Raw genomic sequence first — 14,677 nt, forward strand, 5'->3', positions numbered from 1 at the left:
TCGTGGCCACAACAAATCCTCATGCAAAGCTCGGCTTTGAGTTTATTTTTTGTTGTATTTTATTTAAACATGAAGTTGAAGGTTATTTTTCGTTTTCTTTTTTTATTGTCGTTAATGAATTTTGGTTGTTAATTATCGTTAATAAAAAGATACTCGACTCAAAAAAATTTCTTAAAAATCTACATTTTAAGCAAATAAATATAACATGAGAATGTTCAATGTCTAACATTCTGATACCATAAGTCAACTGTCCATTTGTTTCTGAACAACTCCATGTTGTCATCGCAAATCGTGTCAAGTGGTAGCCTACCCAATAAGTGTTCGATGTGCTTGATGGCGTACACACCACAATCTCCACTGTAACCAAAACATAAATTGCATTAGTAACAAAATCAACATGGAATTTAATTTAAAAAACTTGAATAAAAACTAGACTTTTGTTTACCTGACTTTGGTTTGGGGTACTGAATCAACTGGCATGCGGTGCACATTGAACTCTTTGCATCTTTTAGCTCCAGGTGGAATCGTCAACCGAGGGTCGTCCTTGAAAAGTTGTGACTGCAATAACAACGATGGGAACAAAGTAGACCATGACTTCATAAAAGATTACAGTTGTTTATCACTTATCACGGTCACGTCCGAATCATAAACATTCAGAGTCCAAGTAGAAATGGAGGCTTCAACTGCAAACCAATGCGCTTGAAGGTAGTTCTGGCACCAATATACAGTGTCTACTCCCTTCCACGATGCCAAAAATTGATTGTCAATTCCCGTAATCATTGATATCACATCTGAATCCCACAAAAACCTTTTCTTATCCGCTTCCTTGGCATTCTGATATGCATCATAACAGGCCGGTACCACTTGTGAGAACATAATATTCATCACAACACCATCTTGCCGATACGCCCCGGGATAGAATTGTCGACGCCTACGTAGCATATGCATGGCCGCATCAATATGCTGCAAAAATGATTGGAAAGTAATTAATCAGCCTATCGAAACCCATATTGAACCCACTGCTTATACCAGATAACAAATATTAATAAATTTAATAAAATTACTTACCCCATCATCGATCCAAAACTGTGGTGTCTTCATCGTCAGAAACCAACTCGGACCATACACACCAGATTGGACATCCCTCTTCGTCTTGTTCGGAATATCTCCAAGCAACCACTTGCCGACCGTTCTGTACTGTGTAGCAAGTGGCTTCTTTAGAGGGTCGAGGACTAATGGCACGTCATCAATCGCATCCAACGAGCTTTCTTTCTGGTTGGGTCGGTGTAGTCTTCAAATTTCTTAGGTTTGCGTCTTTTCCTCTTGGCCAATTGAAACTCTACACCAGCAACATCCCCAGGTTCTATAATAGCAACACCTGGGGTCTCAGGATTTGCTGTGAGTACTATCGGGGGAGGAGTGCCTATGTCATGTGAGACAAAATCATCTGGGAGGTCAAGTGAGTTGGAATCAGAATCAGAATCATTTGGAAGATCTTGTACGAATGTCAAGATCTTATTGACAGCATCCATGATGACCGCCTGGTTCTCTAGGATGGTATCCTGACGACTCTCGACTCGTTCCAACCTCTCCAACACCTCCCGTAAATCAGGTTGATCAGGACTGGGGTGTACCGATGGGGCTGGGGCCGAGGGTGTGGGGTCGATGGGGACTGGGGTATCCTCATCATCAGGGCCATCAACAAAAATATTTGCTGCCTTCGCAACCTCATCAGCTATCTCCGCCACCTTCTCAAAATCAGTGGGAGTTTCTACCTCTTCTTCTTGGCCCAACCCGGGATACAAGGGAGCATCACCCTCCGTCAGAGCGCTATAATAATCTATCTCCGAAGGCCGGGGCTTCAACATGGACAACACAATCAACTGCATCAAATACAAAGCATTAAGTCAGTTTGAAACCACCAAAGAATACTCTATTTTGACATAATATAGCAGAACTTACACTCGTCTTCTTGAACATCGGTGCAAGGTCGGCCTTCGAAATAGGACGCTCCTTATTGCTCGATCAACTAAGCATCCTCGGAAACTGGTTTCCATGGTTAATACCATACTCACGTGCAAACTGCTGGATGGTTTCATATGCCCAATACTGCAATGCAGGGACATAACCATACAAACTGTATTTTGCTTCTTTCTGTTTCCCCTTAACTTCCTTTTTCTTCTCATAGTTCCTTTTCTGATGATGCATGTCTTTCTTACATGAATCCATAAGCTTGTTAAAAGACACCTTCCCCCATGGGTAAGTAAAGAAGTACTCAGTGTCCTCCACCATCTTCAGCGAATCTATCCAGACATTTAACTTGCCCTCTCGTGCAAGTAAAACCCCCTCAACAAAGAAACATAGGCCCAACTTGTAGGCATCTTCAACTACAGTGCAGTTTTTTAAAGCAGCCTCCAAATGCATTAACTTCACTGTTTCTTCATCATTAAAGTACTCCTTGATTAAGCGGTCACTAGTCAAGTGTTTCTTCAAATCAGTCTCAGATGGCTCGGAACTGAAGTTCAACCCCGTAACCAAAGCAAACTCGCCTCTACCAAATCTGCAGGGTCTAGATCCCAAATGTAAATGCAACTCATCCTCTTTGAAGCACTGGATCTTGCGCAACATTAATTGATGCATGAGAGATGCAGAGAAGTCCAATTTCTCAGCCATGAAAAATTGTTTGAATGGGGATTCCTTCACTCTTTCTATCAACCCGAGCTCCTCAAACTTGTCCTTGATTGTTTTAAAGTAACCATTGCCCCTATATGTGACTCGTCCAGGAAAGTGATCTGTCAAGGGTAAAAGATACTTCGGCATCTGCAAAAAATAAAGATAGCAATAATACAGTTAAATAAAGTCGCATGAAAAATCCATAAATAAACATACATGCAACCATCGAACCCATCTCGAACACCCATCGAACCCCAACCCGAGTACCCATCGAACCCCCTACCGAACCCCTAGAGCATGCATCGAACCACCATCGAACCCAACATAAGACCCAATCCATCGAGCATGCATCGAACCCCCATCGAGCATGCATCTAATTTCTTAGTTTTAAACCCGGAACCCATAATGGGCCTACCCCATCGAACCCCTAAGGCCTACCCTATCGAACCAACATCGACAAGCATCGAACCCCATCGAGCATGAATCGAACCCAACAAATACACAACCCATCGAGCATGCATCGATCCCCCATCGAGCATCGAACCTAAACTTGGAACCCTTAACGGCTTAACCTATCGAACCCCCATCGAGCATGCATCGAACCCCCCCATCGAGCATCGAACCTAAACTTGGAACCCTTAACGGCTTAACCTATCGAACCCCCATCGAGCATGCATCGAACCCCCATCGAGCATCGAACCTAAACTTGGAACCCTTAACGTCTTAACCTATCGAACCCCCATCGAGCATGCATCGAACCTCCCATCGAGCAACCTTACAGACCCACAAAAATCCCAGGCTTCACTAAAACATACCCACATTATTCCATACCCAAAACAAACCAGATTAATCCATACACACAAACAATCCCACACTAATCCATACACAAACAATTCCACACTAATCCATACACATACACACAAACACAAACAATAAGCTTACCTTTGTTTTGGGTATGGAGAAACTTGAACCGTGGGTTTTGGATGACAGACGGCGAGAGGCAAGACGGAGGCGCGGGGTTTCGACGGGGGCTGTGACGGGGGCTCGACGGGGGGAAGCGCGGCTTCGACGGGGGGCAACGCGACTTCGACGGGGGCCGCGACGGGGACTCGAACCGAGAGTTTGAGAGAGAAAGCTTGAGAAACCGACGGGGAGATCTGGGTAGTTCAATGGTCGGGGGGTTGGGAGTTTGTGACCGAGAGTTTGAGAGAGAGAGGGAGAATCAAAACTGGGATTGGGGGGAATTGTGACAGGGGTATTTTGGGTACTAGCAAAAATTTTGGCATTATTTTGTAATGTTAAAAATGCCTAGCATTATTTTGTATTACACCACACTATTAAGCATAAAAAGTCAAATTTCCCTTTAGTATATGCCATTTTTTTTTTTGGATAGATACTAGATTTTTTATATGAAAATATCCATTACGTAATATTAAAATCAAGAGTTGTCCTTAAAATACATGTGGGGTCCACAAAAATTATTAATTTTACCTCTAAAAATTTAAACGAAACATGGAAAATATTTTACATTCTCATTTCTACATTTACTTTACCTCGTACCAAACACCCCTTTAAAATAAACATTTTGTATGTATTTGGAGAATTTGGAATAGTTTAAGTTGTTGAAAATAGAGTTGGATGGAATATACTTTTAAAGTTAATTAAAAATAAAAATTTATTAATTATACTAATATAAATTCAAATATTTTAAAATATCATTAGATATTTATTAATTATATTAATATAAATTTAAATATTATAAAATATCATTATTAAATTCAAATATTATAAAAAATCATCATTATAATAATATTTAATACTAGACTTGATATTTATTAATTATATCCATATAAATTCAAATGTTATAAAACATTATTATTATAATAATATATAATCTTAAATTTTTATAAAAGTTTGCTAAAATAAATATTTAGTAATTATACTAGTATAAATTCAAATATTATAAAATATTATTATTACAATAATATATAATACATAATAAATATATTATATATAAGTGTCATGTATATATATAAGAAATTATAATAATATTTATCTTTTATCAATAATAAATAAATTTCTTCTTCAATCATTGAGGTGTAATTTGAATAATATCATGAATATTTTGTACCTTAAATATAGTAATTGGTGATCTAAAAAGTTATCGTACTATTATTTAAAAAAAAAACATAAACAATGTTTTGATTTAATTTTTCTTTTAATATGTTTATTTGTCATTCTTTTCTATATAATAATTTTTATTTATTTTAAATTTATATAAAAACCATAAAAACTTAATAAAAATAATAATAAATTTTCTAAATAAAATTAAGAAAGTTTTATTGCACGTTGATTGTACCTAGTATATGTATATTTGATATACCTAATTCAAGAAGCAAAATTCACATTTCTAATTTTTTTTCTGTTTTTTTCCCTTAATTTCTAGTATATTATTTTTTATGTTTAGTATATCTTTCTTTTGAACTTTTTGTATATATTTTTTTCATATAATATACATAATAGTCTTGTATCATTTTATTATGATTTAAATATATATATATGAATAATAATATGTTTATATAAAATATTACACACTGCCGTGATAGATTTTTTAACTAACTAATTTGATTAGATTTGTTTAATAAGGAATCTATTATATAAAATAAATAATTAATGTAACTCATTATTTAGGGTCATTTTCCTAGGCCCCTAAAAAGATTGTATCACAAACTCATAATAAAATTGCCTCATGAAACTTAATGTGGTAGAAGAAAAAAGAAAAAACGAAAAAAGAAAAAAATCCATTATTGTTGTAGAAAAATGTAACCTTAGTTATCATGAGGAAAATAAGATATTAATGGTAAGTAGAAGAAGCTAGTTTCTATAGTTTCTTTTAATTTTCACACTTTGTGGCATTATTCAAGTTTTGGTCGGTTGTTAGTGAATGTGTAAACCTTTTATATATTTATAATATAAGATGACTATAATATTTAGGGTTGAAAAACAAAGACAACTTAACAAAAAATATTTACCCTAATCTCATTGCCCTACTCATACAACTAAATAAACTAAGAAAAAGTTTATCTAATAGTGTGCTAGAAGCTGTGCCAAATTTTATACATTCTAAAAGTTTATCCAAATTTAGATCACCAATAAATATTCACTTTTTTATTTAATTTTTTCTCATTACTTATTATTTTATAATATTTTATAATATCTTATTTATTATTGTTGGCATTAAATGTTTATTTTTTTATTTACTTTTTTGTTATTACTTATTATTATTACTGATATCTTATTTATTATTAGCGTTAAATTTATAATTATTTTACATTTATGTGCATTGGAGCACAACTATAAAAATTGCGCTTATTTATTAATTTTTTGTGCTAAATTTAACACCATTTTTGCATCTTCCATTAGAGATGGTCGTATAATAAATATCGATAAAATATTTATATCCAAATAAACTCTATTTTTGCAAATTATTTTGAGAAGTTAGAACTAATAACGTTCTGTTATGCTCATAAGAGAAATGATGCGTTATTTCACTCAAAGAATAAACAATTTTCATCCTGCTTACATGTTGTAGATGAAATATGCTAAGCTTAGCATTTTTGCTTTAATAATCCTAATCGAACTATAGTTAGTCAGACTTTATTTTGATCTGGCACTTATTATTTTTTAGAATGTATATTTATTCATAAAAAAAAATTATTAAGGCTACATTTATGTTTTGGTAAGAAAGAATGAGTATTGGATAGTAAAAGAACCTATATTATAAGTGAAAATAATGTATTACAAAAGGAGAATTGCAGTGAAAATCCCTAATGTTAGTGTTTTGGTGCACAGTTGGTCCCTCACAGTTAACTGTGACAACAACTCTACGTGTCCATGCCAGATTGAATAAAAAAATACTACATATAGATTAAGTGCTACAAATATGACTTCATAAGGATTTTTCACCACAAATACCTCTATTTTATATTATTATTTTCTATTCAATCTGGTAGGAACATGTCGCACCATTAATATAATTAACGATCAAGGATTAATTGCGCACCAAAATATTAACTGCGGGAATTTTTTCCACCTAAAACATTACAAGTTGCAATTCTCGCTATTAAAAATATAAATACAAAATTATCATGTTTTTTTTTATATATATAAAAGATAAAAGAGTAATGATATGTGCATCCAAAATATGCACATAAATATTACATACAGTAAGATGTGGCAGTTTAGGCTAGTCAATCACATTTATAAAAAAAGTAATGATATGTGCATCAAAATTATGCACCTAAACATTACACAGAGTGACATAACATAAGGAAAGCTAGAGAGTGGCGTGAGCAAGAGGAGAGGAAAAGCTAGAGGGTAGCGTGAGCAAAGGAGAAGGAAGGCAAGAGTGAGGCTCACGATTTAGGGAGAAAGAATAGAGAAGTAATCGAGATTTGGTAAGCTTTTGTGATTAGTCTCTTCATGATTTCTTATTATTTATTTGATGGTTATCTAAGATATGTCCTCTTGATGGTTTAGAAGTGTTCAATTGATTCAACAAGAGGGTGTGGTTGAGGGTTCGGCTACTATAAGTCATATAGGTATCAATTATTTATTGTTATCAATTTACTAGTGAACAAACTCTTTATGCACGAAATTGTATTTCTTTTATTTTAAACAGACCTGGATGTTATTGCATATTTCAATAAGGCTAAGAACAAAAATTTCATTTTTCAGTTTAAAGTTAAGTTTTTATTTCAAAGTATATGCTATAATGAGGGAGGTTAAATTAGGGCGTTACCGTTGTAAAAAACAATACTACGTTACTTTGTATAATATTTGGGTATATATTTTGGATGCACATATCATTACTCTTATCAAAATTAAGATTTCCTGTTTTAAAAATTAGTATTATGTCACTATATATAATGTTTGAGTACATATTTTAGACACACGTATCATTCCACTGTTGAAAATTTGATTATGATGGGTTAGGTAAAAGAACTCATTCCTCCAATCACCCACATGTCTTGCCCAAGATAGTGTGACTAAATTCAACAACCAACAACCCCCCTTTTTTTCTTATATAATAAATAAAAATATAAAAGATTGACCACAAATGAATCTTTTGAAGAATTTTTTTTTAAAAAAAAAATCTTAGAAAAGACTAAGCAATTAGTCGACAAGTTTTAATGGTCGGTTATTGATATGACTTGGCCAGCATATCATACCATTTGGAAGGACTCTAAAAAGCTAAATCCATCACATTAATAACATGGTACAACTCACTCCACCCATGTTTTTTTTTCATCACCTCTTTTTTTTATATATATATATTTTCATTAAGTATCATATCATATCTATTAATTAAAAAAAAACTCAACATTAAACTTTGGATATTATCTAGAATTATATATTTTAATTAAAACAATAATAATGCATACATATATATATATTAAAATGTTCTATTTTATTTACTTGTATAAATTGATAAATTTAAGAAAGTGATGAGAATTATAATAGACATTTATGTCAATTTTTCAAAAAATATATTAACAATTAATTAACTAGAAAGGATAGTGAAAAGAAAAAGAAAAAAAAATACTAATAGAAAATATAATATATATATATATAAAAAATAAAAATAAAAAGCTTTTATCACTTTTTTTTTCTTCCCTTTTTTCCATTATATTTTTCTAAAAGCTTCCCCCATTCAATGGACTGGTATATTTGAACAAAGATTTAATTAAAAATCAAATAAATGCTAAGAATCAATAAGGAAGCAAAGTGCTCAAAAATCTGATTGAAGTTACTCCCACAACACCAATTTTCTTTTTCTCTTTTCTTTTTTCTTCCCCTTTTCCTTTCCTTTTCCAAATTCCTGAGAAAGTGATAATTCAGTAATCAGTAGTAGTAACAGTGTCACAACAAGCCAGCCTCAAAGAGGTTTCTTCTCCTCAGAGTCTCATCTACAAGCTTGAAAGTCTTCTTGACAAGCTTTTGATCGAGGGCGGTGGTTCTGTAGATCTTAAAAACCCGATCTACGCAATCAGGAGCTGTGCTCTGAAAGTACAGCTCCTCGAATTTCTTCTTCACAAACCTGAAATGAAGAGATTTGAAATAGTTCATTTTACTTTCCCAAGGGCGTAAAACACCATCTTTTGAGTCTTTTTCAAAACGAATGAAAGTTGGCAGTAGGCGAAAGCTTGTCGCCGCCAAATCCTAATATTTAAGGACTACAAAATTATAGTGATTGTTATATAGGTACCCAAAAGAAGCTCAAATCTCAGACCTCATGTAAACAAACCATATGTCTAACTACTCATAATGTTATTATGATGTTAAAGAAGAGTTTTACAATGAATCAAGATTTATATAATTATTTGTAAAGTAGCCTTCTACACAGGGTGTCGAGTTTGTTAGAGAGAGTATCGAACATCGTTTGGAAGGCTACTTTCTAAAGAATTATAAAGAAGAAGACTATTATGTAAAGTGTTTACAAGAAAAAAAAAATACTATTTTCCCAAGCACCTCAACATGAAGAAAGAGAGGAAAATTCTTACTCGTATGCGTGTTCAATCTCTTGTTTCCCCGTCGATACTGGCTGATAATCTTTAAACCACTCGCATGTATTAAGCGGCACCTGCAGAACAAAGACGGTGGACATTAATGGAAAGCTAGTTCTTGAACAGTGTTATAGAGAGACACTTTCTACTACTACTTACATTTAGCACCTTCTTCTCAAATATATCAAACTTGTTTAGAAACAGCATGAAGGATGTCTTCTGTACTCCAAAAATGAAAAGAAGAACATCATTTTTCATAATAAAACAAATCTTAACATCCTTGATGATAAAGGGAGCGAAAACACAAGAACATCGCAAGAAAGTAAAACCTCGAAACATTGTTGCTTCAGGACCCATTCAAAGAGTTCTTTTGTCTCCATCATTCGGTTCTTGTTGTCGTCTTCAAATAGTGTTTGATCATACCTGAAAAACAAAATGTCAGTTCAAATAATTGAAATTCAGGCTCAACAGCATTGTAACTACAAGCATTTCATTATATGCGAAAATACATACAAAATGTTAAGCTTACTTACTCACTAATTGCAGCACAAAAAATCACTGCTGTTACACCTTCAAATAGATGAATCCATTTCCGTCTCTCATTTCTCTGTCCTCCAACATCGAATAGTCTGTATACTTCACCACTTTTCTTATTTTCTCCAACAGGACTGCCAAATAAATAGTTTCACATCATATCTTGAGAGCATTTTGAGTTGAATTGTACAAAGATAAAAAAATCAGTTGACATGAGAAAGACGAGGAACGACAGTAAAGTCATTTTGCACTTTAAGGCAGATATCTACCTGAACTGAATCTCTACAACACCCGTTGTTCGAACTCTAGCATAGAGAACATCCTCCTGTACCATAGAATACAATGAGCAACATGGCGGAAAATGGAAGGAGCTGTAAGATTTTAACATCTCATAACATTTAAGTAAAATGTTAACTTGAATTACATCTTATGTAATAATACCCTAGTATAAATCACTCTTGTTAAATTTTAATGTTGTGACTAATAATAAACACCCAAGTATACATCACTCTTGTTACATTTTAATGAAGAGCATTAAAGGGTTTAGTTATACAAATCATGAATGCAAAAACATACATGTGATATACACAATTTGTTTTTATAAAAAATAGTTAATATTTTCAAGAGAATTATCAACAGAAAATCATACAACACAGTCTGCCTTCAAAAAATGACAAGGAACAATATAAGGGAACCACAGTTAATCTGATAATGAAATCACCAATAGCAGGTAACAGAGATAAAATAACATTCGAGTCCAGTTATTTCGTTCTTCACTACATTATTTTCGGAATTCACTGTATTAAAAGGACCTTCCCTAACAATGCAGTTTTGAAAAGAATGTATAGCTCAAATGGCCCGAACTCCCAAAAACAAATACTGTAAAATTTTAGGTACCTTTGTTGGAAGATAATTCGAGTCCGACAATCTTTGCAGATTCTCCATGAAATAATGAGCACAGTCAGGAACTTGGAGTTCATTGCCGCGATTATAAGTTTCCTGTAACAGTAATGTTACATATAAGTTTCTGAGTGACAAGTTGACTTTTATTAAAAACATTTTGACTGGTGTAACCAGTCGAAATATGCCATTTACACGAAGGATGGATACCTGAATTGCTGGATCTTTCCACAAAGTCTCTATTTCTTGTGCAAGATCTTTGGTGAGACGAGGATATTCCAACTTGCCTCCAATTTCTGATAGTTTTTCTCCGATTTCCTATTAAAGAACAATTTTTTTTTAATTAACACTAAGAAAAATCAAAATACCAAATTCAACACGTTTGATTTTTTGTTAAAATGGGTAATGTTCAAACACTTGAAGACAGCAGAACTAAGTTCTCTTCAACTTAGTTTTTTATTATATCAAAAGACAAAACCCGAGATATGTTGTCATATTAGACAAAGAAATAATGAATTCAAACCTTATTTTCAGTGGACAAAACATACTTCGATGAATCTTTTTCGCTCTGAGCAAGCTCCTTTGATCCATCATGCAATAACTGCTCATCCACATCGGATACATAATATGATACAAGAACTACAATCAGATCATTCTCAAGGCAAATATTACAACTTTTTCATGATAAATTATACTCTCCACCACCAACCACTAAACTATGTAGTACTCATCATATTATGCAGAAAGGGAAATAACCAACACACCCTTTCAAGTATTGCGTACTTTTATGGTCTGATATACATTGGCATGGATGACTGATGTGTAGCCATTGAGCTCTGCCTCATCAAAGCCAGTTTGGAACAAAAGTTTTATCTGCATAAAATGATGATTTATAAGAATATAAATAATGGCATTATCAACAAATAATCTACCATTCTTTCAAGGAGAAACAAACACAAAGTCTTGCCTGCTTAAAAATTGTGGACTTGCCCGATTCACCAGCACCTTAAGAGAATGATGATGAAATTAGTTGAAGATTAACCGAAACAGTGAAAAGAATACCAGTAACATTCTAGGAAAGGAAGTATGTTATGAACTGGACAGAATCAACAAATCATCTCTTGATTTTCATCAATTTTAACAAAGCTCCTAAGATTTACTATCAGTTTAGAAAAAGAATATGACAAAGGAAAGGCATAATCATGGGCATAATAAACCGAATAGGTTAAAAATTTAGTACTTGAACTATGCTAGCCCAAAACTGCATACCATAACAATGGAAGAAAAGACTATTATCCTAGGCAGACAAGATTGAATGGCTCCACGGTTCTAAACTATAATTCTTTTTTTTCACTGCTTAAACCAAGGCATCGTAGTTGAATGGTAAGGTAACAGGTATGAAAGTGAAGAGTATGACAAAACAAGAAAGCAAATTACAAAAATACATAAGCCAACAATCACTTAATGGGAAGAAATAAATAGTATGAGTGTCAGATGTGGAAGAACATATCTATGAACAGACTATTCTAATGAATTCAAAGTTTTCTCTCCCAAAAAGTGGAGCTTTCTGCACTCACATCATAAAAATACTAATGATATTAAGAGCATGCTCGTGGACAATAAAATGAAAATCCAACTGAAGTATACATACCAAGCAACAGAAGTTTCTGAATGTGCTTTTCAGCTTTTGTCTCTAGTTCAATTCGCCTTTCGATTTCTGCGGCCTGGGAAAGCATAGAGCAACAAAGAAGTCCGGTTACAATACCACATGAAGCTAAAAACATAATGAAATTGTTAAATGTGAAAAACAACCAAATCTATACTTGTTTCCACTCATCAAGAATCACTCACTTGTGCATTCTCTTCAGTATCCGCTTGATTGAAATGACGGTTTCTGCTGCAGAGTAAGCCCATATTCTCTATCAGAATAGACAGCATAGAAGATGGAGTTCAACTACTTCTCAAATGAGCTTTCACTTCCCATCCATATTGTTCACCTAATCATAGGATATCAGAGCTTTCACTTCCGGTTCACCTAATCATATGATAGCAGAGTTGGTCATGGGGCCAATGTAGATGAGCTACAGTTCTAAGCAGAATACAAAAATCCCATTATGTAAATTAATTTAGCAGACTAAAAATATAGACATTGCTTTAAGTAAATACAACACTGCCTGCATCAACACGCAAAAGACAACATGGCATTTAACACAGATGAAACATAAAAGCAAATCATTAAAAGCCCATTAGCTCAGAAAATGAATGCAAATTTAAGAACCTATACAGCAAGCTCAACAAACTTCAACACTATCACATTCTCTCATAATTGAGCAACTTGTCAAACAAACATTGATGAACAGATTTATGTATTTGCTTCCCACTCCAAACAATTGACTGAAAAACAACTTCCAAAATTCAACCTTTGCTACTCCAAAACAAACCATTAAAGATATCTCCAGTTACCCATCTACAAGTTGAAAAAATAAAAGCAATCCATTAAACTTACCAACCAAAAAACACAAACCCAAAAGCTATACAACAAAACCCAGTAACAAAATTTCATAAAAACATCGAAAAGTAAAGAAAAGAAGAAGAATAAGATAACCCCACTTGATCTTTTGGTCAATTAGAGAGATCTCCAAAGCTAATAGGAAAAACCCGGAAGATCTAGAACGAGAAAATGGTGATGGGTAAGCAAGAACAAAAGAGCATAAAAGTTCAGTGAAGGGGTTACCTGACAAAGAGAAAGATAAAGATAAAAGTGGGTGGTTATATATATAGATATATATATATAAATATAAATTCTTTGTAGTGAAAAGGGGGTGCTCTGCGGTGGAGCTAGATTTGTTGTGTTGGCGGAATGGTCAAGAGTGAGAGAGAAAGAGAGAGAGTGTGTGTGTGTTGATATTATGTATTCAAGCGAAGACAGCAATTGCTGGTCTGTTCTGGTCTGGCTTTTGGTCTAAGGTTTTGGTTGGAATATACTAATCATGTAATATAATTAGTCTTAATCTGAAATTTTTAGATGTATTTTAATACAAATCAATGTCGTTCATTTCAATACCAAATATATATATATATATATAAATATAAGATAATATATAATATATAAAATATTATTATTGAGTGAAGTTAGAGAGAAAGAGAGAGAAAATTTTGGCCAAAATTCTGGAAAGGAAAGAGAGAAAAGGAAAGAAAGAGCGCCGAAAGCTGCAAAAAAAGACACAGACTCTTCTCTCTCTCTTTCTATCTCTGTTTTCAGTCAAAGTTGGAAAAGAAGACTGACCAAAAAAAGAAAATACAATTTTTATTGTTTTATTAAATTTATTATTAATTTTGGCAATAAATAAATAAAAATTGATTATTATTATTATTATTAAAAAAATATTAATAAATAGTTGTCTCTTGGGAAAATACAACTCGATGAGGATGACTACTATATACGGCGTGGACTGGTCTGGATTTCTTTTGATAGTTGTCTACCTTTGGTGTTGAGAAACAAAAATAGTAGAAAAATAAAATATACAGTAAATACCTTTTTTTTTTTTTTTTTTTTTTTTGAAAATTACTACTAGTACCCAATTTAAGTTAACCTCTTTAATTTTTACTCATCTTTTAAAACTCTTTGATTAATACCCAAACTATTAATGACTCTACCCATTATACAGTGGTCTAGTGGAACTGACAGTGGAATATTATTTAAAGATGGAAGTAAATGACACGACAGAGGCAAAGATTGAGATTTTTACATTGGACTTCTAGTAGTGTTTTAAGGGTAATATGGGAAATGTGCTTAAAAAAGTAGGTAATATTCAACTAAATATTATTAGTAGCTATTTTTAGTTAACTAATCCTAAAATTGGGTATTTTTCAAGTTATCTATTTTTTTTTTTTGGTAAACATTGGCATCAAAGCCCACATTAGACCCGAACTCGATCCAACTACACTCGAAACTCGAAATCTGAAAATTACCAAAATCTAAAAAATTTCGGGCATGTTCGGTA

General features: G+C 33.1%; 2 protein-coding genes across 7 annotated transcripts; both read right to left on the bottom strand.

Moving 5' to 3' along the window:
• Window positions 1–138: 138 nt before the first annotated feature.
• On the bottom strand, window positions 139–2,018 carry LOC133805192 (uncharacterized). The gene is made up of 4 exons (XM_062243308.1): window positions 1,963–2,018; window positions 1,069–1,883; window positions 446–963; window positions 139–357 (listed from the first exon to the last, which is right to left on the bottom strand). Exons 1-2 carry the CDS (start codon window positions 1,978–1,980, stop codon window positions 1,233–1,235), a joined length of 669 nt encoding a protein of 222 aa, XP_062099292.1. The 5' UTR covers window positions 1,981–2,018; the 3' UTR covers window positions 139–357; window positions 446–963; window positions 1,069–1,232.
• Window positions 2,019–8,305: 6,287 nt separating this feature from the next.
• Window positions 8,306–13,873, bottom strand: LOC133806987 (guanine nucleotide-binding protein alpha-1 subunit). 6 transcript variants are annotated; one of them, XM_062245089.1, is made up of 15 exons: window positions 13,284–13,393; window positions 13,094–13,140; window positions 12,525–12,708; window positions 12,325–12,397; window positions 11,641–11,678; window positions 11,457–11,546; window positions 11,197–11,274; window positions 10,884–10,991; window positions 10,671–10,772; window positions 10,043–10,098; window positions 9,773–9,907; window positions 9,569–9,662; window positions 9,399–9,458; window positions 9,237–9,316; window positions 8,306–8,773 (listed from the first exon to the last, which is right to left on the bottom strand). In XM_062245089.1, the coding sequence occupies exons 3-15, from the start codon at window positions 12,609–12,611 to the stop codon at window positions 8,596–8,598; spliced, it is 1,179 nt and encodes a 392-aa protein (XP_062101073.1). In that variant the 5' UTR covers window positions 12,612–12,708; window positions 13,094–13,140; window positions 13,284–13,393; the 3' UTR covers window positions 8,306–8,595. The 6 variants fall into 6 exon arrangements, with proteins under 6 accessions (XP_062101073.1, XP_062101069.1, XP_062101071.1 ...); XM_062245085.1 differs by lacking the exons at window positions 13,094–13,140; window positions 13,284–13,393 and adding an exon at window positions 13,408–13,873; XM_062245087.1 differs by lacking the exons at window positions 13,094–13,140; window positions 13,284–13,393 and adding an exon at window positions 13,408–13,873 and having other exon boundaries at window positions 12,525–12,762.
• Between the last annotated feature and the right edge of the window lie 804 nt (window positions 13,874–14,677).

Source organism: Humulus lupulus, chromosome X, assembly GCF_963169125.1.
Source record: "Humulus lupulus chromosome X, drHumLupu1.1, whole genome shotgun sequence".
Lineage (NCBI taxonomy): Eukaryota > Viridiplantae > Streptophyta > Magnoliopsida > Rosales > Cannabaceae > Humulus > Humulus lupulus.

Excerpts from the sequence above, each read along its gene's own strand:
- LOC133806987 (XM_062245085.1), bottom strand. The coding sequence starts at position 12,611 with ATGCTGTCTATTCTGATAGAGAATATGGGCTTACTCTGCAGCAGAAAC. Across the intron at positions 11,547-11,640 it reads AGTCCACAATTTTTAAGCAG|ATAAAACTTTTGTTCCAAAC; the intron begins GCAAGACTTTGT and ends CATTTTATGCAG. Across the intron at positions 9,908-10,042 it reads GTTGTAGAGATTCAGTTCAG|TCCTGTTGGAGAAAATAAGA; the intron begins GTAGATATCTGC and ends TTTATTTGGCAG.